The sequence below is a fragment of the Syngnathus leptorhynchus genome, chromosome 4, assembly GCF_054491065.1.
Source record: "Syngnathus leptorhynchus isolate UIUO chromosome 4, UIUO_Slep, whole genome shotgun sequence".
Lineage (NCBI taxonomy): Eukaryota > Metazoa > Chordata > Actinopteri > Syngnathiformes > Syngnathidae > Syngnathus > Syngnathus leptorhynchus.
Window position 1 is genome coordinate 4,460,951 of NC_141198.1, and position 15,513 is coordinate 4,476,463.

A 15,513-nucleotide genomic window follows, 5' to 3' on the forward strand; every position below is an offset into this window, starting at 1 on the left:
TGTTTGCATTGATGGATCTATAGGGCCCTTGTCGTGCAGCAGAAACACTACTCCCAATGATACCGCTGGCTTTGGAAAGCCTTTGGTTTCCACAATTAAGCCCTCTCTAGGCCTGGTTGCCTTTAATTCCTTTATTAACTCCCACAGAGGTCATCACACACTGAGTTCTGCAGCATGAAATTACATCTAATACCCAGGAAACTCATTATCAATAAAATCACGAGCGTGAAGGCAATTACAGATAATAACTGTGTGAAAGCACTACTGAGGTGTGTGGCGAAGAGGGGGACGTCTGCTGAATGGACACTATGCTTTATTTCCATGAGATGGGCCTCCCAAGGACAAAGAATTGTGCCAGACAAAGACACCATTAGACAAAGTTTTTCCCCTCTCTTATTGTGTCTAATCAACAAACTACGACAAAATAAAAAAATTAAAATATAAAAACAAAGCTCAAAGCACTGCTTTATAATGTCAACAGCATTGATAGATGAAAACATGCCCATGTCTCTTGCTTAAGCAAAAGAGAAATAAGCAGCAGAGTAATTCAATTTAAACAGTGAATGCCAAACCCTCTGGGTGGTTTTCTCATAAGGCAGGCTTATTGTAGACAGGCAAACATTTCGCAATCCAAAACAAAGGAAAGCTACTGCAGAAATCAGCTGGCAGAACATAATACTGTCCAATTATTAAGACAGACTGCACGTCCGAATAATAAGAGTAAACAATTCATACTGTCAAAACTTGCTTTTTACTTACAGTGATGTAAGATGCAGACAGCAGTGACACAACAACAACAACAACAAAAATTGTGCAAGGAATAGAAAAAGCTTGCATTCAGTGATGAAGCTAAAGTACCTTTCGTTTGGACGCACATTAATTGGTCCAAGGTCATAAAATATCTTGAGTACTATTGATATATAAAATGGAGATGGTAAATGAGCGGATAAAAACAGGAAGCGTGCCTTCTGTACTCATTTGCAGCAATAATCATAAACGTTATTCGACATTTCTATCTCTGTTGTGAGCTTCATACGGTTTGTGCTTCACTGATCTTAGAGACAAACCATGGATACCAATGTTATCATGCATCTTGAAACTGAATTTCTATATTTCTATTTTCATAGCAAACGGCTATTTGAGATGCTGGGCAGACTGCCCAACTTGCCAATGTGCAATATAGCTTTCTCCTGGATGGTACAATTATTAGTTACTGGGTGGACTGTGGAGGTACAAGGATTGTGCATACCAATTATCTTAGCCTGTGTTGTGTCTTTGAGTCCGGCAGGAAAGAGTAGCTCTCTGTGTTCACCTCCAGACAGAGGCCCGTACTTAATGCGGTAGTTGTCCACCTGAGCGTGGCTATTTTTCCACTCAAGAGTGATGCTTTCATCAGTCAGCTCCAGCTTCTGAAGGTCCCTGGGGGCATCCAAGTCTAACACACACAGAGAAGTTGATTTCATACTGATGCTAAGCTCTGACAAGTTGTTTCCATTAGACTGAGAGCGACCCACCACAGAAAATGTGTATTCATCATTATTTTAAACTTGGTGGAATAGGTGGTCCTTTGAAAACCAACCATTATTAATTACACCGCAGTAGGACTTCTTTCCTCATAAACCTGTAGAATGTGTGGTCCTTCACGTACCCCTCTCTCTTTATACCTGATCTAAGTGATACATTGATATACAGTATAGATTCCATACCTGTTTGTGGAGAATAGGTAGTAGTCTGTAGCTTTTAATTCAGGTAATGCAGATCTAGATTGTTACCATTTAGAACAGTGTTTCTCAACAGCTTTCACCCTAGAACCCAGATTTTCCTTTTGTTGCATAGTTGTGACCCACATTTTTAGATGTTTGAAACCATAAAGAACATATTTTGTTCAAAATAGCCTCTGCTAACACAGGTATTAAACTGGCAAGAGCCAGACTGATGAATTGTGAAAGAATTCTTTACAGTATCAATCTGGGACCGCTCCACTGTGATCTGCTGGGGAAAGGAGGGACAACTGAGTACAATACTCAGCAAGTTGATTGAGAGATGTGGCAATTTATGCAGCCAGCCAATTTTTTGTTTTGACCTCTCACGGCAATGGAAATCCTCATCAAGAAGTAAAACAAATACAAACCTCTTTTCCAGTTAAAAATGCAAAAAGTGCCTCTCGCTGCTCTTCTCGCAAAAGGAGTTTGTGAGTACTAAGTCTTCGAGAACAATATTAAATGCAGTGTCCATGCATTTGTCCGCCGATGGCCTCAGCGCTTCTTGTTATCTACGCAGCCACAAACAAACTATTGCTTTGTGGTCGGTCTGTACTACCAGTGGCTCGGTTCGGAGAAAATTACGAGCTGGATTTACGAGATGTTATTGTGAACTCACAAATACCACGATAATTCAGCTAGCAGGTAAGGTAACACAGGTAGAGCCTTTGCTAACGCATGTATTGTTTATTACACCTTCAAAATGAGTATGACCTACCAGCAAAAGAACATTGCTCACTGTGACATCCGCTAGCCAGCTAGGCTGAGCTGCCCTGTATTTGTTTATAAACTATTGGCTAAAAGCAAGAAGTCTAGACTTGCTGTTGCTCACTTAATTATGTTCAACTTGGAAACTGGGAACACCTCTATAACTGTAGCAGAAAAGAATCAAACTAAGAATGTTTTACTAGTTGTCCACAACCCACCCAAAATTGATACACGACCCACTTTTGTGTTCCGACCCATCGGTTGAGAATTACTGGTTTAGAATACCATGGAGGAAAGAAGATACATTTCTACATCTGAAAAGGTTCTTACCGCGTGTATTTCTTACCTGTGAGGAACGAGTCATAAACAGGGACACTGGACCGTTCTCCTCTCCGGGCTGTCAAAGACACCTCATACTGGGTGTCTGGGATGAGGCCCCCAAAGTGGTATTGGGTGTCTGTGGAGGAAAGCTCAACCACACTATGATCAGCAGGGCTGGCGCCAGGCCCAAAGGAGATGCTGATCCCATCCACATAGGCCACAGGTTGGACCCAGGTCACCAGCGCTGTTGTGTCCGTCACATCCCGTATGTTCACCTGGCTCGGGGCGTCAATTCCTGGAGGAGTAAACCACACGTAACGAAATGTTGTTGTCTTGTTTCAAAACATGGTGAGATGATGACACTTAAGAACCGAGTAATTAACTTTTCCATTTCCTAGGGGTATGCAGTTTTAATACAAAGCCACGTCAAGTGTAAAAACACAAAAACAACAAATAAACCTTGCACAGACCAGTGAAACAGACTCCATGGAAACAAGACTAATTAAACTCTGTTAACAACACTTGTTTTTGTAATGTGCAAGATCACAAACTTGCAGTGGTGGACTGTAAATAACAAAGTCATTTTTCTTGAGTAAGTACAACCAGTCCTATATACCCAAACTGTCACCCCAAAGTCATCTGTTATATCTCCAGTAGAACTGCGACCCAAATGAGGTTAAGCTGGCCTATGGGAAATGAATGGCTGATGTTTGTAACAATTTTACAATTTACTGGAGTGCATTTTGTTTTGGAAATTGTGTACTTTGACTCCACTACCTTAGAAAAGCAAACATACCTTTGATTCTATAATATCACTAAACATTACTCGTGATTGACGTATTGGAGGCTTAAAAAAACTCAGTTTCCATTTCTTGTGTTCAAGCAGTGTTGCTGTATCTACCCCTTACACATCAGCTCCTCAGTTTGCTTGGAGGTAAAATCCAAGTCCGCGTGGAAAGGTGATGTGTAGCATCTGTGCGCTGCAAGTCAGGTACATGGCAGGCATTGAAGACTAAGCTGCCTCTCCTTTCTCGTATCATCCGTGGCTTTACTTGCTGTATGAGCTCACAGTGCTAAAGAATGATTCGTATCATTTTAAATCTGTTTACTACACCCATTTTTGTTCATGGCCTACAAGGTCTTACGGAATCAGGAAGACGTCATGGATTTCCTTTTTTTCCCCAGTCGTTAAAACGTGCAGAATACCTGAGTCAAGCTCTTGCTAATGCATCTGGAAAAAACAGCTTAGTAAGTTTTAAGTGCTTTTTATTGTCTCTTGTGTATACAACTTAATACGTTGCACATCTGCTTGATGAATCCAGTTACAGTTCTCAAAGTGATAGTCTACCCCCAAATTTTGTTCACAATAATATGTTGTATGTGGCCCCACTAGTTTAAACGCAATATTCTGATTAATGCTTTTTTTGTGGAATATGATTTGAACAGGCAAAATCCCCCTGTTTTTATTCATCTCCGGGGACAGCCATTTTTCCACTTGCTGTCGACTGAAAATGACATCACAGTCTCAGGTCACAACCAGTCACGCCTCAGTTTTAGAAAACTGGTGAACCGTGATTAATTGTGATTGATTTTGCCTGTTCAATACATATTCCACAAACAAAACATGAATCAGACTACTGTGTTTCCACTACCTGGGCTACACAGAACATTTTATTACAAAGAAAACTTTGGGGTTGGCTTCCCTTTTATGGCATACTTACTGATTGCATAGTGACGTCACACTGTGCACGAGCCCTGGCCACACTCGCATGTGGCAGTACGCCGCTTTCTCCCAATAGTTGCGACAATTAAAGTAATAAAACTCAATATTACAGCAGACGGGTCACATTATGTTGACCGAGTCCGTCCTGCTCACATGTTGCTTTGTGCATTCAGTTATGATGTATTTTATTGTACTTTTTTTACATTCTTGAAGGAACCAGGACTTCTCGTCTCCACCTAAACCAGCTGTTTTTTTTGTTTTTTTTTACACAGGAGCTAAATAAGTACAGTAAGCTACAGGTAATATGTCGAGGTAATAATTCATTTCTGATATAACTCAGGATAAATAAGGAGGAGATTTTCCATGTTTCAGTAAAAAGCACCTGCGTTTGACACGCATTTCTCAGACAGAAATTAAATACTTCACTACTTATTCCGGGGTAACTTGCGCGGGTTAAAACTATCACTACTATTTAATTCATTATTGCCCTCTGGTGTGAGCAGTGACGAGAAAGTTTATTGATATTAATTCATGGGTAAGAGCGCTCTCTCTCTCTCTCTCTCTCTCTCTCTCTCTCTCTCTCTCTCTCTCTCGCTCGCTCGCACGCACGCACGCACGCGCGCGCACACACACGCACACACAAAAGCACACAAAAGCACACACACACACACACACACACACACACACACACACACACACACACTGATTTAAAAAACAATCAAAACACCTTTGTGCAAGATTCTTGTGTGTGTTCAATTTGGTTCGCAGCACACACCAATTGTCTCTTCCACTGGATAAGGATTCCTCCATACAGACCAGAGTATTGTGCATATTATTGCAATTTCAGAAATGCAAGCGCAGACACTGTTGTATTTACAGGGTCATTTAAACTTTGTGCAGATCAAAGGTCCATGAAGGACACTTTTTCATTAGGGCTAGAAATGATGTATCAAATCCAGTCTACATTTGAACTGAGTACAAACTGTGTCTCAGTGAGTGTTGCAAGACATTCTTTGGACTGAAACTCTTAGCATGCTAAGAGGGCCTGAACAACAAAAAATGGAACCCACTAATCTAATTTCGGCTTGACATGTATGTAATCTGTGTGCAGAAAATGGCATTGGATCTTTTTTAATTAATCTTTTAGTACGACTCCAGAAATGCATTCGCAAATAAAATCAAAGCACACCTACAAGTTAGATTTTTTTTACCTGGTCAGTGCATATTGCTGTCAAACTCTTTAAAAAAGGCCTTATCATGAACCACTCTAATGAAGACACAGTTGTTTATACTTAGCCTTTAACCAATCCAATTATTGAACTAATCAGACATGCTTGACATGTCCTGCGCATGTCATGCATGTCAGTGTGAATCAATCAGATATACTGTATCAAGGATCCGACTGATTTTGCCTCCAAAGGAGACAGGTTAGACCTTTTTTCCTCATGGTAAACCACATTTAAAAGTTCCCAGCTGTCTTGAACTCTTGAATCTTGAATCTTGTCTGTGACATGCTTTCGTCATTTTCCAGTACACCAACGTTCAATAATTATAAACTCTTATTTGAGTTTTGCTGAACTCAGCCTGTTTTATGGAGGCGGTCCTGTTTCAAGCCAATAAGGCACTGCTTCCGTTTGATTTAAAGTACCGTAATTTTCGGACTATAAGTCGCTCCGGAGTATAGGGCGTACCAGCCATAAAATGCACAATAAAGTGAAAAAAAAACATACTGTAATTTTCGGACTATAAGTCGCTCCGGAGTATAAATCGCACCAGCCAAAAATGCACAATAAAGTGAAAAAAAAACATATATAAGTCGCACCGGAGTATAAGTCGCACTTTTGGGGCAAATTTATTTGTCAAAATCCAACACCAAAAACAGACATGAACCACCAACAACAGGCTAAACGATACGGTATGCTAAAGTGACATATACACAAACGAGGAGCTGAGAAATGGGCCTGACGTAACATTCAGAGTTATTCACGTAAGTATTACATAAATAACATGTTTATCAAACCATCTGTGTCACTCCAATTCATTAAATCCATCGATCTTGCTTTATGTAAACAATGCCGCGTATGCGCCGCATATGCTCACGTCGGACCCGTTGTAAGTTGCATTTCTAATTATCCCACAGACCTGTATAACGATATATAAAGTATATTTCAAATAATTATCATATTACAACAATATTATCAAACCATTTGTGTCACTCCAAATCATCAAATCCATCGATCAAATTCCTCGTTCTTTATGTCAACAACGCCGCGCGTGCGCTGCAGAGATCTAGTATATAACTATATTGTAGTGTTAACAAAATACCAGGAAAGACGTGGGTTTATATAACAACAATATTATCAAACCATCTGTGTCACTCTAAATCATTAAATTCATTGATAAAATTCCTCCTCCTTCACGTCAACGCCACGCACGCGCGCCGCACAGATCTAGTATATGTTGTATGTATATTGGAACATTAACAAAGTACCAGGAAAGACGTGGGTTTATATAACAACAATATTATCAAACCATCTAGTATATGTTGTATGTATATTGGAGCGTTAACAAAGTACCAGGAACGACGTGGGTTTATATAACAACAATATCATCAAACCATCTGTGTCACTCAAAACCATTAAATCCATCGATTAAATTCCTCGTTCTTTATGTCAACAACGCCGCGTGTGCGCTGCAGAGATCTAGTATATAACTATATTGTAGCATTGCATTGTATTGTAAGTACCAGGAAAGACGTGGGTTTGGTAAACGGCTCTTTATTTAACAAAACAAGAGTTCAATGAGCCAACAACTACTGAACTTCCAACCACGGAGGTGGAAGAGAGCTCCATAGAATAGGAGCGGGCGTGCGTAAAAGCCATGTCCGAGCCCCATCCACCGTCCCCGGATAGCCACCCGGCCGAGCGCCGGCCCCCGACTTCCATCCACGGAGGTGAAAGAGAGCTCCCGTCGAGAAGGACCGGGCGTGCGTAAAAGCCATAATAGTTTTTTAAACCTTCTGTGTCACTCCAAATCATTAAATCCTTCAAACTCTTCATCCTCTGTGTCACTTACAAACAAAGCTGCTAATGTTGCCGGTAGTACGTGGGGCCCTTCGTCATCTTCGTCATCCCGTGATCGAATCCTTTGCCCTTTATGTAAACAACCGCCGCTATCATCCCTTGCTACATCGCGGTTCGTTTATCGCGGTTTCACTACATCGCAAATTTGTGAAGAAAAATCACATATAAGTTGCTCCTGAGTATAAGTCGCCCCCCCCCACCAAAACTATGACAAAAACTGCGACTTATAGTCTGAAAACTACGGTAATTTTGTTTGGAATGCCAAAAAAGACAATAATAAAGGTTTAAGATCAACAAAGTACTCCTCTTTATCAGGTTTTCCTTCTCTGTTAACACATTTTGGCTGGTTGAATCTCCTGTGACCTAAAATATATATATATGAGAAAAACTAAAATATTGTGAATAAAATATTATTAAAACAAGAAAAAAGATGTGCAATAGTAAACGCAAAACATTTAAGTAGACTGTTAAATATCCAGCCCATTGTGTATACTACTACAACTACTACTACTACTACTACTACGACTACTACTACTACTACTACTACTACTACTAATAATAATAATAATAATCATAATAATAATAGCTTGCAGCATGAATACATATGTACACTTACTTGTAACAACATTCTTTGAGGTAGGTGGTCCGCGCTTCTTGTTCTTCACTACCTCCAGTTTGACTTCGTATTCCTGGCCAGGGCCCAAGCCAGACTGCTCAAAGGTCGTGTCTGGTCGGCCGAGAGAGCTCAGAATCTCACCATCCTCTTCTTTCTGGGAGAACCAAATAAAACCACTGAGCAGTGCTTTTCAGTATCTCAGTGTGTTGTGTTATCAAAGCATGGCCTGAAACATTGATTAAATTACAATGTATTGCCTAACTGGGAAAACAATATCATAAATGTAGACAAAAAACATTGCGGCCCTACCTTTCCTCACAAAAAGAAGCCTTACAACCCTCATAACATCATGACATTGTTTCATTGACTATATCAACACACTGTTTGTATTGATTGCTATTATGATTATGCCTACATGATGCCTGTTTTCCACTGAGCAGAACTCATACAGGCACATACAGTTCAGAGAACCATTTTTCCACATCAGTCACTGATTGTAAATCGATCACAATCTAACTGCATGAAAGTCAGCATTGTGTAGCACTACACTTATGAGTGAGCGATGAGACATAGACCATCTTTTAATAGACCTTGAATTGGTTTTAGTGGCAGTGTTTTCAAATGTTTCTGAGCAATGGAGGCAAAACTTACTCAAAATGAAGATCATTTCAAAATGTTGCTTCTTTATACAGTGGGTTGAACTAGTTTTATATTGTTAATAATCATTGCCAGCATTACTCACAGTGTTTCTGAAGATGAGATTCCATCCATCAAAGGGGATGTCCAGGGGGTCCCACTGTACCTCCACAGACGTCTCACGCACTGCTTTGAACTTCAGGCCCTCTGGCTCGGGAAGGTCTGGGATGTATAGAAACAGTTAATTTACGATCTTTTTAATTGGCTTGAGACTGTTTTATAGTCACATATAAACTGGAACTCTCATACGTGTTGCCACCCTTGCGCTAACAGGAATGCTCCTCTTGTTGTTGAGAATAGCATAGACGCTGATCAGGTACTCAATGCCTGGTTCGAGCTCTCTAATCGTAGCCTTCTTCTGGTCACCGGGCACCCGCACATCTAGCTCCAGACCTCCGGGCGATGTGGGAACGTAGGTGATGTAGTACTCTGTCACGCGCATCTCATTCTCCCAAGACAGATCCACCGTCTCAGGTGTGACCTCTTCCACAGTTAGGTCCTTTGGAGGTGAAACTGAGGAAAACAGAAAGTACATGCCACGCTTAAAATGAGAACTCTGAAAAAACAAACTACATATTTTAAACGAAACCTTGTGGAAGGTTTTGAATTGGACCAAGAAAGGACATTCTTTATCAGAGAAACTCCCTGTAGCACGACAGCCGACAAGTGTCTGGGCTGTTTGCAAGTCAATCACAGGGTGATAATGGATAGGGAAGGGAGTAGCAGCTAGCATATACGTTTCATCACTCCCAATGGGCCTTGGGTGTGTTTTCATTTTTACCCTTTCTGTTGCATGGCAATCGTCAACCCCTTTACAATAAAATGAGCATTATTACCACGGAATCGGATGGGCACATTATTGGTTTTTTTTTTTTTTTCATTTAACATGAACTATTATTTGTTTTTGGGTAACCCAAGGAATATTTTATTATTTCAATAATTACAGATTTTCATTCGTTCACAAGAATCATCATTGTAGTTTTTCCCCCAAGAGCAAGAATGGCAAGTCAAGCAGGTGCGATAGTGTACAATCTACGTTTATGCATGATTGCATTTATTATGTTTAAGGTTATAATACTATTCAGATCTCAAATGAGAGTGCATTGCAAGCAGTTTAGTAAGTACAGCAAAATCTGAAAGCCAAAGCAATGATCCAGCTATTATCCTTACCTGCAGAGCAGTCTTCACCAATGAAACCCTCATCGCAGAGGCACACTCCATTTTCACAGCGACCCTGGTTCTGGCAATCCCCGGGGCAAGTTAGGAAGGAGCAGTCCAGCCCAGCAAAGCCTTTGTAGCATACGCAGATGCCGTCATTGCAATATCCTCGGTCCAGACAGTTTTTAGGACATGTCTTCTTACTGCAGTCCTCACCAGTGAAACCCTTGTGACAAACACACTGACCGTTCACACAATGGCCACGGCCGAGACAGTCATTGGGGCAGGTCAGTTCACCACATCCTTTCCCAGTGAAACCAGCAAAGCATACACACTTGCCATCCACACATTCCCCACGTCCCATGCAGTCTTTAGGACAGGTCTTGATGCTGCAGTCCTCGCCGGTGAACCCTTTATTGCATATGCACTGGCCAGCAACACAGCGCCCATGATCTTGACAGTTGTTCGGGCAGGACAGCTCACTACAGTCTTCGCCTTGGTATCCTTCATCACACAAACATTCCCCATTTATGCACTGCCCTTTGTTGCTGCAGTTTTCAGGGCATGACAGAACAGAGCAATCATCCCCTTCAAATCCCGGGTCACAGATGCATTTGCCATTGAAGCAATGGCCTCGCTCATTGCAATTCTGGGGACATGTAAGCTTGGAACAATCTTCTCCGCTGTAGCCGCTTTGACACACACACAGTCCGCTCACACAGATGCCGCGGTTGTTACAATGGCCAGGACAAGTGAGTTCACTGCAGTCTTCTCCGGCAAAGCCGTCATCGCAGAAGCAAGTGCCATTGATGCAGCGTCCACGGTCGTAGCAGTCGTTTGGACAGATGAGCTCGGAGCAGTCAAAGCCCGTCCACGGCTCATCACAGACACACTCGTCATCAACACAACGCCCACGACCCAGACAATTGTTGAGGCAGTTTGTCTGGGAGCAGTCCTCCCCAAAGAAGCCCTCCTCGCACAGGCAAGCCCCTTCAACACAATGCCCATAATCACCGCAATCCAGCAGGCATAGCTCAGTACTGCAGTCGTCACCGCTGAAGCCTTCAAAGCATTCACATTTCCCGTCCACACAGCGGCCCTGGTCCTGGCATTCATTAGGGCATTCAGGTTCTGTGCAGTTGGGGCCTTTCCATCCTGGCTCACATACACAGCTGCAGGTGTCAGCACTCCAGTTTCCATGGCCATTACAGTAAGGCTTTGTGGACACTTCACCTGATAGATGAGAAAAGAAGAAGACATTTTTCAAGAAGATTTTGAACGCACTTCAGTAAGCTAACATGAGCATGTAGTATTAATCCATTGTTAAGCATTGAATTTTCTGAAACCAGAAGCGGAATCAGTGATTATAGTCACATTATTACATCTTATTGTTTCATTTTCATGATCTTCATTAGCAAACACCCTTTTGTATGGTCGCTCAATCAAACTAAGACAAGAGAAGCCAATTTCATTGTTTTCTAATTGTGGTGTCAAACATGGTCAGTGTCTTCACATTAATTAATATCCATCTGTCCGTCCATCCGTCCATCCATCCATCCATCCATCCATCCATCCATCCATCCATCCATCCATCCATCCATCCATCCATCCATCCATCCATCCATCCATCCATCCGTCCATGAATATTGTCATCATCATTAGGAATATATCATAACATTATTTGTAAAACATTCAAGGTAATTTGAGCTAATGTCAATGTGATGTAATATATTGCAGTGTGTATCAAACTGGTAGCCCTTCACACTAATCAGTATTCCAAAAAGGTTGGTGACTTGTGTTGTAGAGCGTATCAAAATCCCACTTCCTTAATGAAGTCAGTGCCATTCAGCAGAGTGAGATTTTTATTTGATATCTCAAGTTGCAAATTTTGTGTTGCTTCAAAGCACACTCTGACACAATTTATGTATCACACCGAAACCTTGACAATCCTTTTTGTGTCAGTAGACAGCACTGAAGAAGAATGGGAAGTAATTTGCATTTAAAAGTTTGCCAGTGAGCTTTTGATTTTTACATCTACAGTGAGCGTTGTTTGAGATGACTATACAAGATATCAGGTTTTGAAATGATGTTGGAATTGCTGGAACAGTAGTGATGGATTTTCTTTTCTGTCTTTTCATGCACTTTGAGCAAGGCTTTTAAAGAGATTTATTTATATCATATGTTCTCCACCAAATTCCGCATACAGCATGACATTTTAACTTACCAGTCACTTGAGATCCACAGCACCCTGCACCACTGCCACACTGCTCTCTCAGACTGGAAAGTTCCGACTCCAACATCTCCAGTCTGTTCAGGATTTCTTTTATATCAGGTAGCTGATTGTTGCAGCCACACGCCTGCTTGGGGATATTGATGCGGTGGGTAAAGACAATCTGATTGTCACCATCCACCGTGTGCTCCATGTGCTCTGTGTTCTGCATGTCCAGTGGGCTATTCTTGTGATTGGCCACGGTGCCGCCGGGTGACTCGAGGTCCACAGAACAGAGGGATGTTGAAGGAACATTGATATTGTAGACGTGGTTGAAGACGACTGGGTGTTCAGGGTTTGGCAGGGTGTGGTTTTCTTGGTTCTTCTTAGGCATTAAAGCCTCTCTGCGATGCCGTATGACCTTCTTAACCAGGCCAGCGGTGGAAAGCTGAAGGACCATGGCCACAATCACAAAGCCCAAGATGAGGCCTTTCATCCCCATGATGACCTTTCGCTCGCACCGAGTGAAGTCTATACTGTTCTTCTTTTGTGACCTTTCATAAAAGACAATGAAAACACAAGTGAGGGAAAGGACGAAGATTTGATTTACTCTTTTCTTCGACGTTGTCAAGTCAATATTAAAACACACAGACGCACGCACGCGCACACGCACGCACACAAACACACGCACACACAAATAATTTTCCCCATAAAGTAAATATTCCTGCTCAGACCTGAAGTGGATGAATATCCACGCTGGATATTGGCTTGCACTTTATGTCTCCCTATAAAGCAAGGTTTTGGGAGATACCAGTAATGTGTAATAATCGACAGTATATTGTCACTGTTTATCAATATAATCATCATCATCATGATGATGGTCAATAATATATTATTACAACTTGAAATGCCAACTTGAGTGATGTACCATACAACTATATCAACATCATTATTTTCTCTGTCTGTTCACACACATGCAATGACGAAGAAGAGACCAGCCAGAACCTAGAATTTCATTATTCTATGGTTTTCAGTGAGATTGCAATGTTTTACCAGGCATAGCCATATTTGAACTTGCTTACTGTGTTTCTATGAGCAGACACAATGTGGTGCAATATGATTCAAGAATGGTGCATTTCAAAGTGGAACAATTTCATTTGATTCAATTCAGCGGGATTATGATTCAATTTGATAAGGTATGGGTCAGTTAGTGTATGATCCAATGAGTGAATTATGAATTAACTTGTCAGTACTGTTAATGTGGTATTTCATTCAAAGAAATTTATGAAAGACAGAAGTGTATTTGTATCTTTTGTCATGTTATTAACGTGTAAAACCACTCAGAAAACCAAACTATGAAAGGTACTAATTATATTCCAAGAAATAACAAATCATCAAACTCACTAGTAAATTTGTGATTGGTTTTTGACCGGTTGAAGCTATATTGAGACCTAGTTATTAGTTCTAATTTTTACAATCATGTTAAAGTGGATTGGCCAGTTCAGGGTGTCCGTCATCTACTCCCCGATGACTGCTGGGATAGGCTCCAACACACCCGCAACCCCCTTGGGGACAGCTGACGGGAATAGAATGGCTGAACTATCTGTGGGCAGCCTGAAAAGCACACCAGTCTACAGCTTCACTGCTACCTGGAAAATAGCAGGTCAGCATTTCCAAACAGCCTTCCTGGCAACCACTGGGTCTTCTTTGAGTTGTGTAACATGATTCTCATTACCTTTTACCAAACCTCTCACAGACATGATTTGTTTAAAAGGTATGATGGAAAAAATTGCTTAGCTTGTGCTTTTGTTCTCATCCTTGTAACGACTGTGTTTTTTATTTGCAAGAATACCAGATTACTAATCAAGTTCAGAGTATCTGTGTAGGCGTCAAACTGTGCAAGGCACAAACACATGAAACATGTACTCTGTAAACCTTTTTGGAATTAATTTGATTTCCACAAAAATTGGTCGTAAAATGGCTCGATATGATCTTCATCTGAGCCACAGTCTGCTTGAACTGACACCATATAAACCCTAGGCTTCTCCTAATAAAGAGACAACTCAGCAGTAGCTCATCTCTAAGGACTTGGGCTTTGGAGTTAGAAGGCTCAATTCCTGCTGTAAAAAAAAAAAAAAAAAAGGCAGATGCTACTTAGATGATGAGAGCTGCTCTAGAGCAAGGCACAGCTCATGAGCTATTCACTCATCCCTTTCATTCTGACATCTTTTCTTACATGCCTGAATGTGTGACATCTGGTATATCCACCCATCCATTTTCAATGTCACTTGTACATTTTCAATGTCACTTGTATTTATTATGCTGCGGTCAGGCCGAAAATGAGTTGAGTGTTTCGATTACATTTAAATTCAATGTAGTTCGCACAGATAGTTCCACAATCATATGCATGTCGGGGAACCAAGATAGCATTTAGTATTAGCCAACGTTTAGCACAACCACGGGCCATCTGATTCACTGGCAATGTCGAAACTTTGATTTATTGTCAGAGGAGAAGGAGGAGCCTCTTCTCAACTCTGCAGCAAACAACAACTTCCCTGTAGCAAATTAACATATACTACGAGACACGTGGGAGAAAACTATATATCGCATTCAGTATTAATGAGGCTTTCGCAGCAGACTTTGGGTGGAAGGCGAATAATATCTGTCCGAGGACTAGTCGTTAGTGAATTGCTCATGCACACAAACAATTATTCACACACACACTAGTGTATATATATATATATATATATATATATATATATATATATATATATATATATATATATATATATATATATATATATATATATATATATATATATGCGTGTGTGTGTTTGTATTACATGCTGCCATATGTGGGAACAACAAAAACAGAGCAATTGTTGGCCAGCCAGTAAGTGTTAAGACATAGCAGGTTCTGATCCACGAGACATGTTCAGTCTTCTCTTCTCCACGTGTGGTTAGACAAACTGACAGATGAGCTCAAGTGCGGAAGGATCCCATGGCTTCACCCACCGATCTCATGATTAAACAGGTAGGGAACTGCAAATGTGATAATGTAGCCCGCTGCTGGGAGTGATGACAAACCAAACCCAGGGGGGTACAGAAATCCTCTCAGTGTCTCAGTTGCTGACACACTATGTCGCTTGTGCTCATTGGGGCTTGCACACCAGTCGGGAAAGCATCTTAAACGAGGGATAAGATCAACAAAATGGCTGAAAACTTGCTTTGAGTTGCAG

At 41.1% G+C, this 15,513-nt stretch overlaps 1 protein-coding gene across 2 annotated transcripts in view; it reads right to left on the reverse strand.

Annotated features, from left to right (window-relative positions):
- The window catches only part of tncb (tenascin Cb), a 34,987-nt gene extending 21,887 nt beyond the window's left edge, over positions 1-13,100 (reverse strand). For both annotated transcript variants that reach the window (XM_085910620.1, XM_085910619.1), the window contains exons 1-7: positions 12,290-13,100; positions 10,078-11,298; positions 9,157-9,420; positions 8,954-9,069; positions 8,212-8,365; positions 2,815-3,084; positions 1,250-1,435 (exon numbers count right to left, since the gene is read on the reverse strand). In XM_085910620.1, coding sequence (XP_085766746.1) covers positions 1,250-1,435; positions 2,815-3,084; positions 8,212-8,365; positions 8,954-9,069; positions 9,157-9,420; positions 10,078-11,298; positions 12,290-12,776 — 2,698 coding nt within the window. In that variant the 5' untranslated portion in view covers positions 12,777-13,100. The remainder of the gene's footprint in view (positions 1-1,249; positions 1,436-2,814; positions 3,085-8,211; positions 8,366-8,953; positions 9,070-9,156; positions 9,421-10,077; positions 11,299-12,289) is intronic.
- Between the last annotated feature and the right edge of the window lie 2,413 nt (positions 13,101-15,513).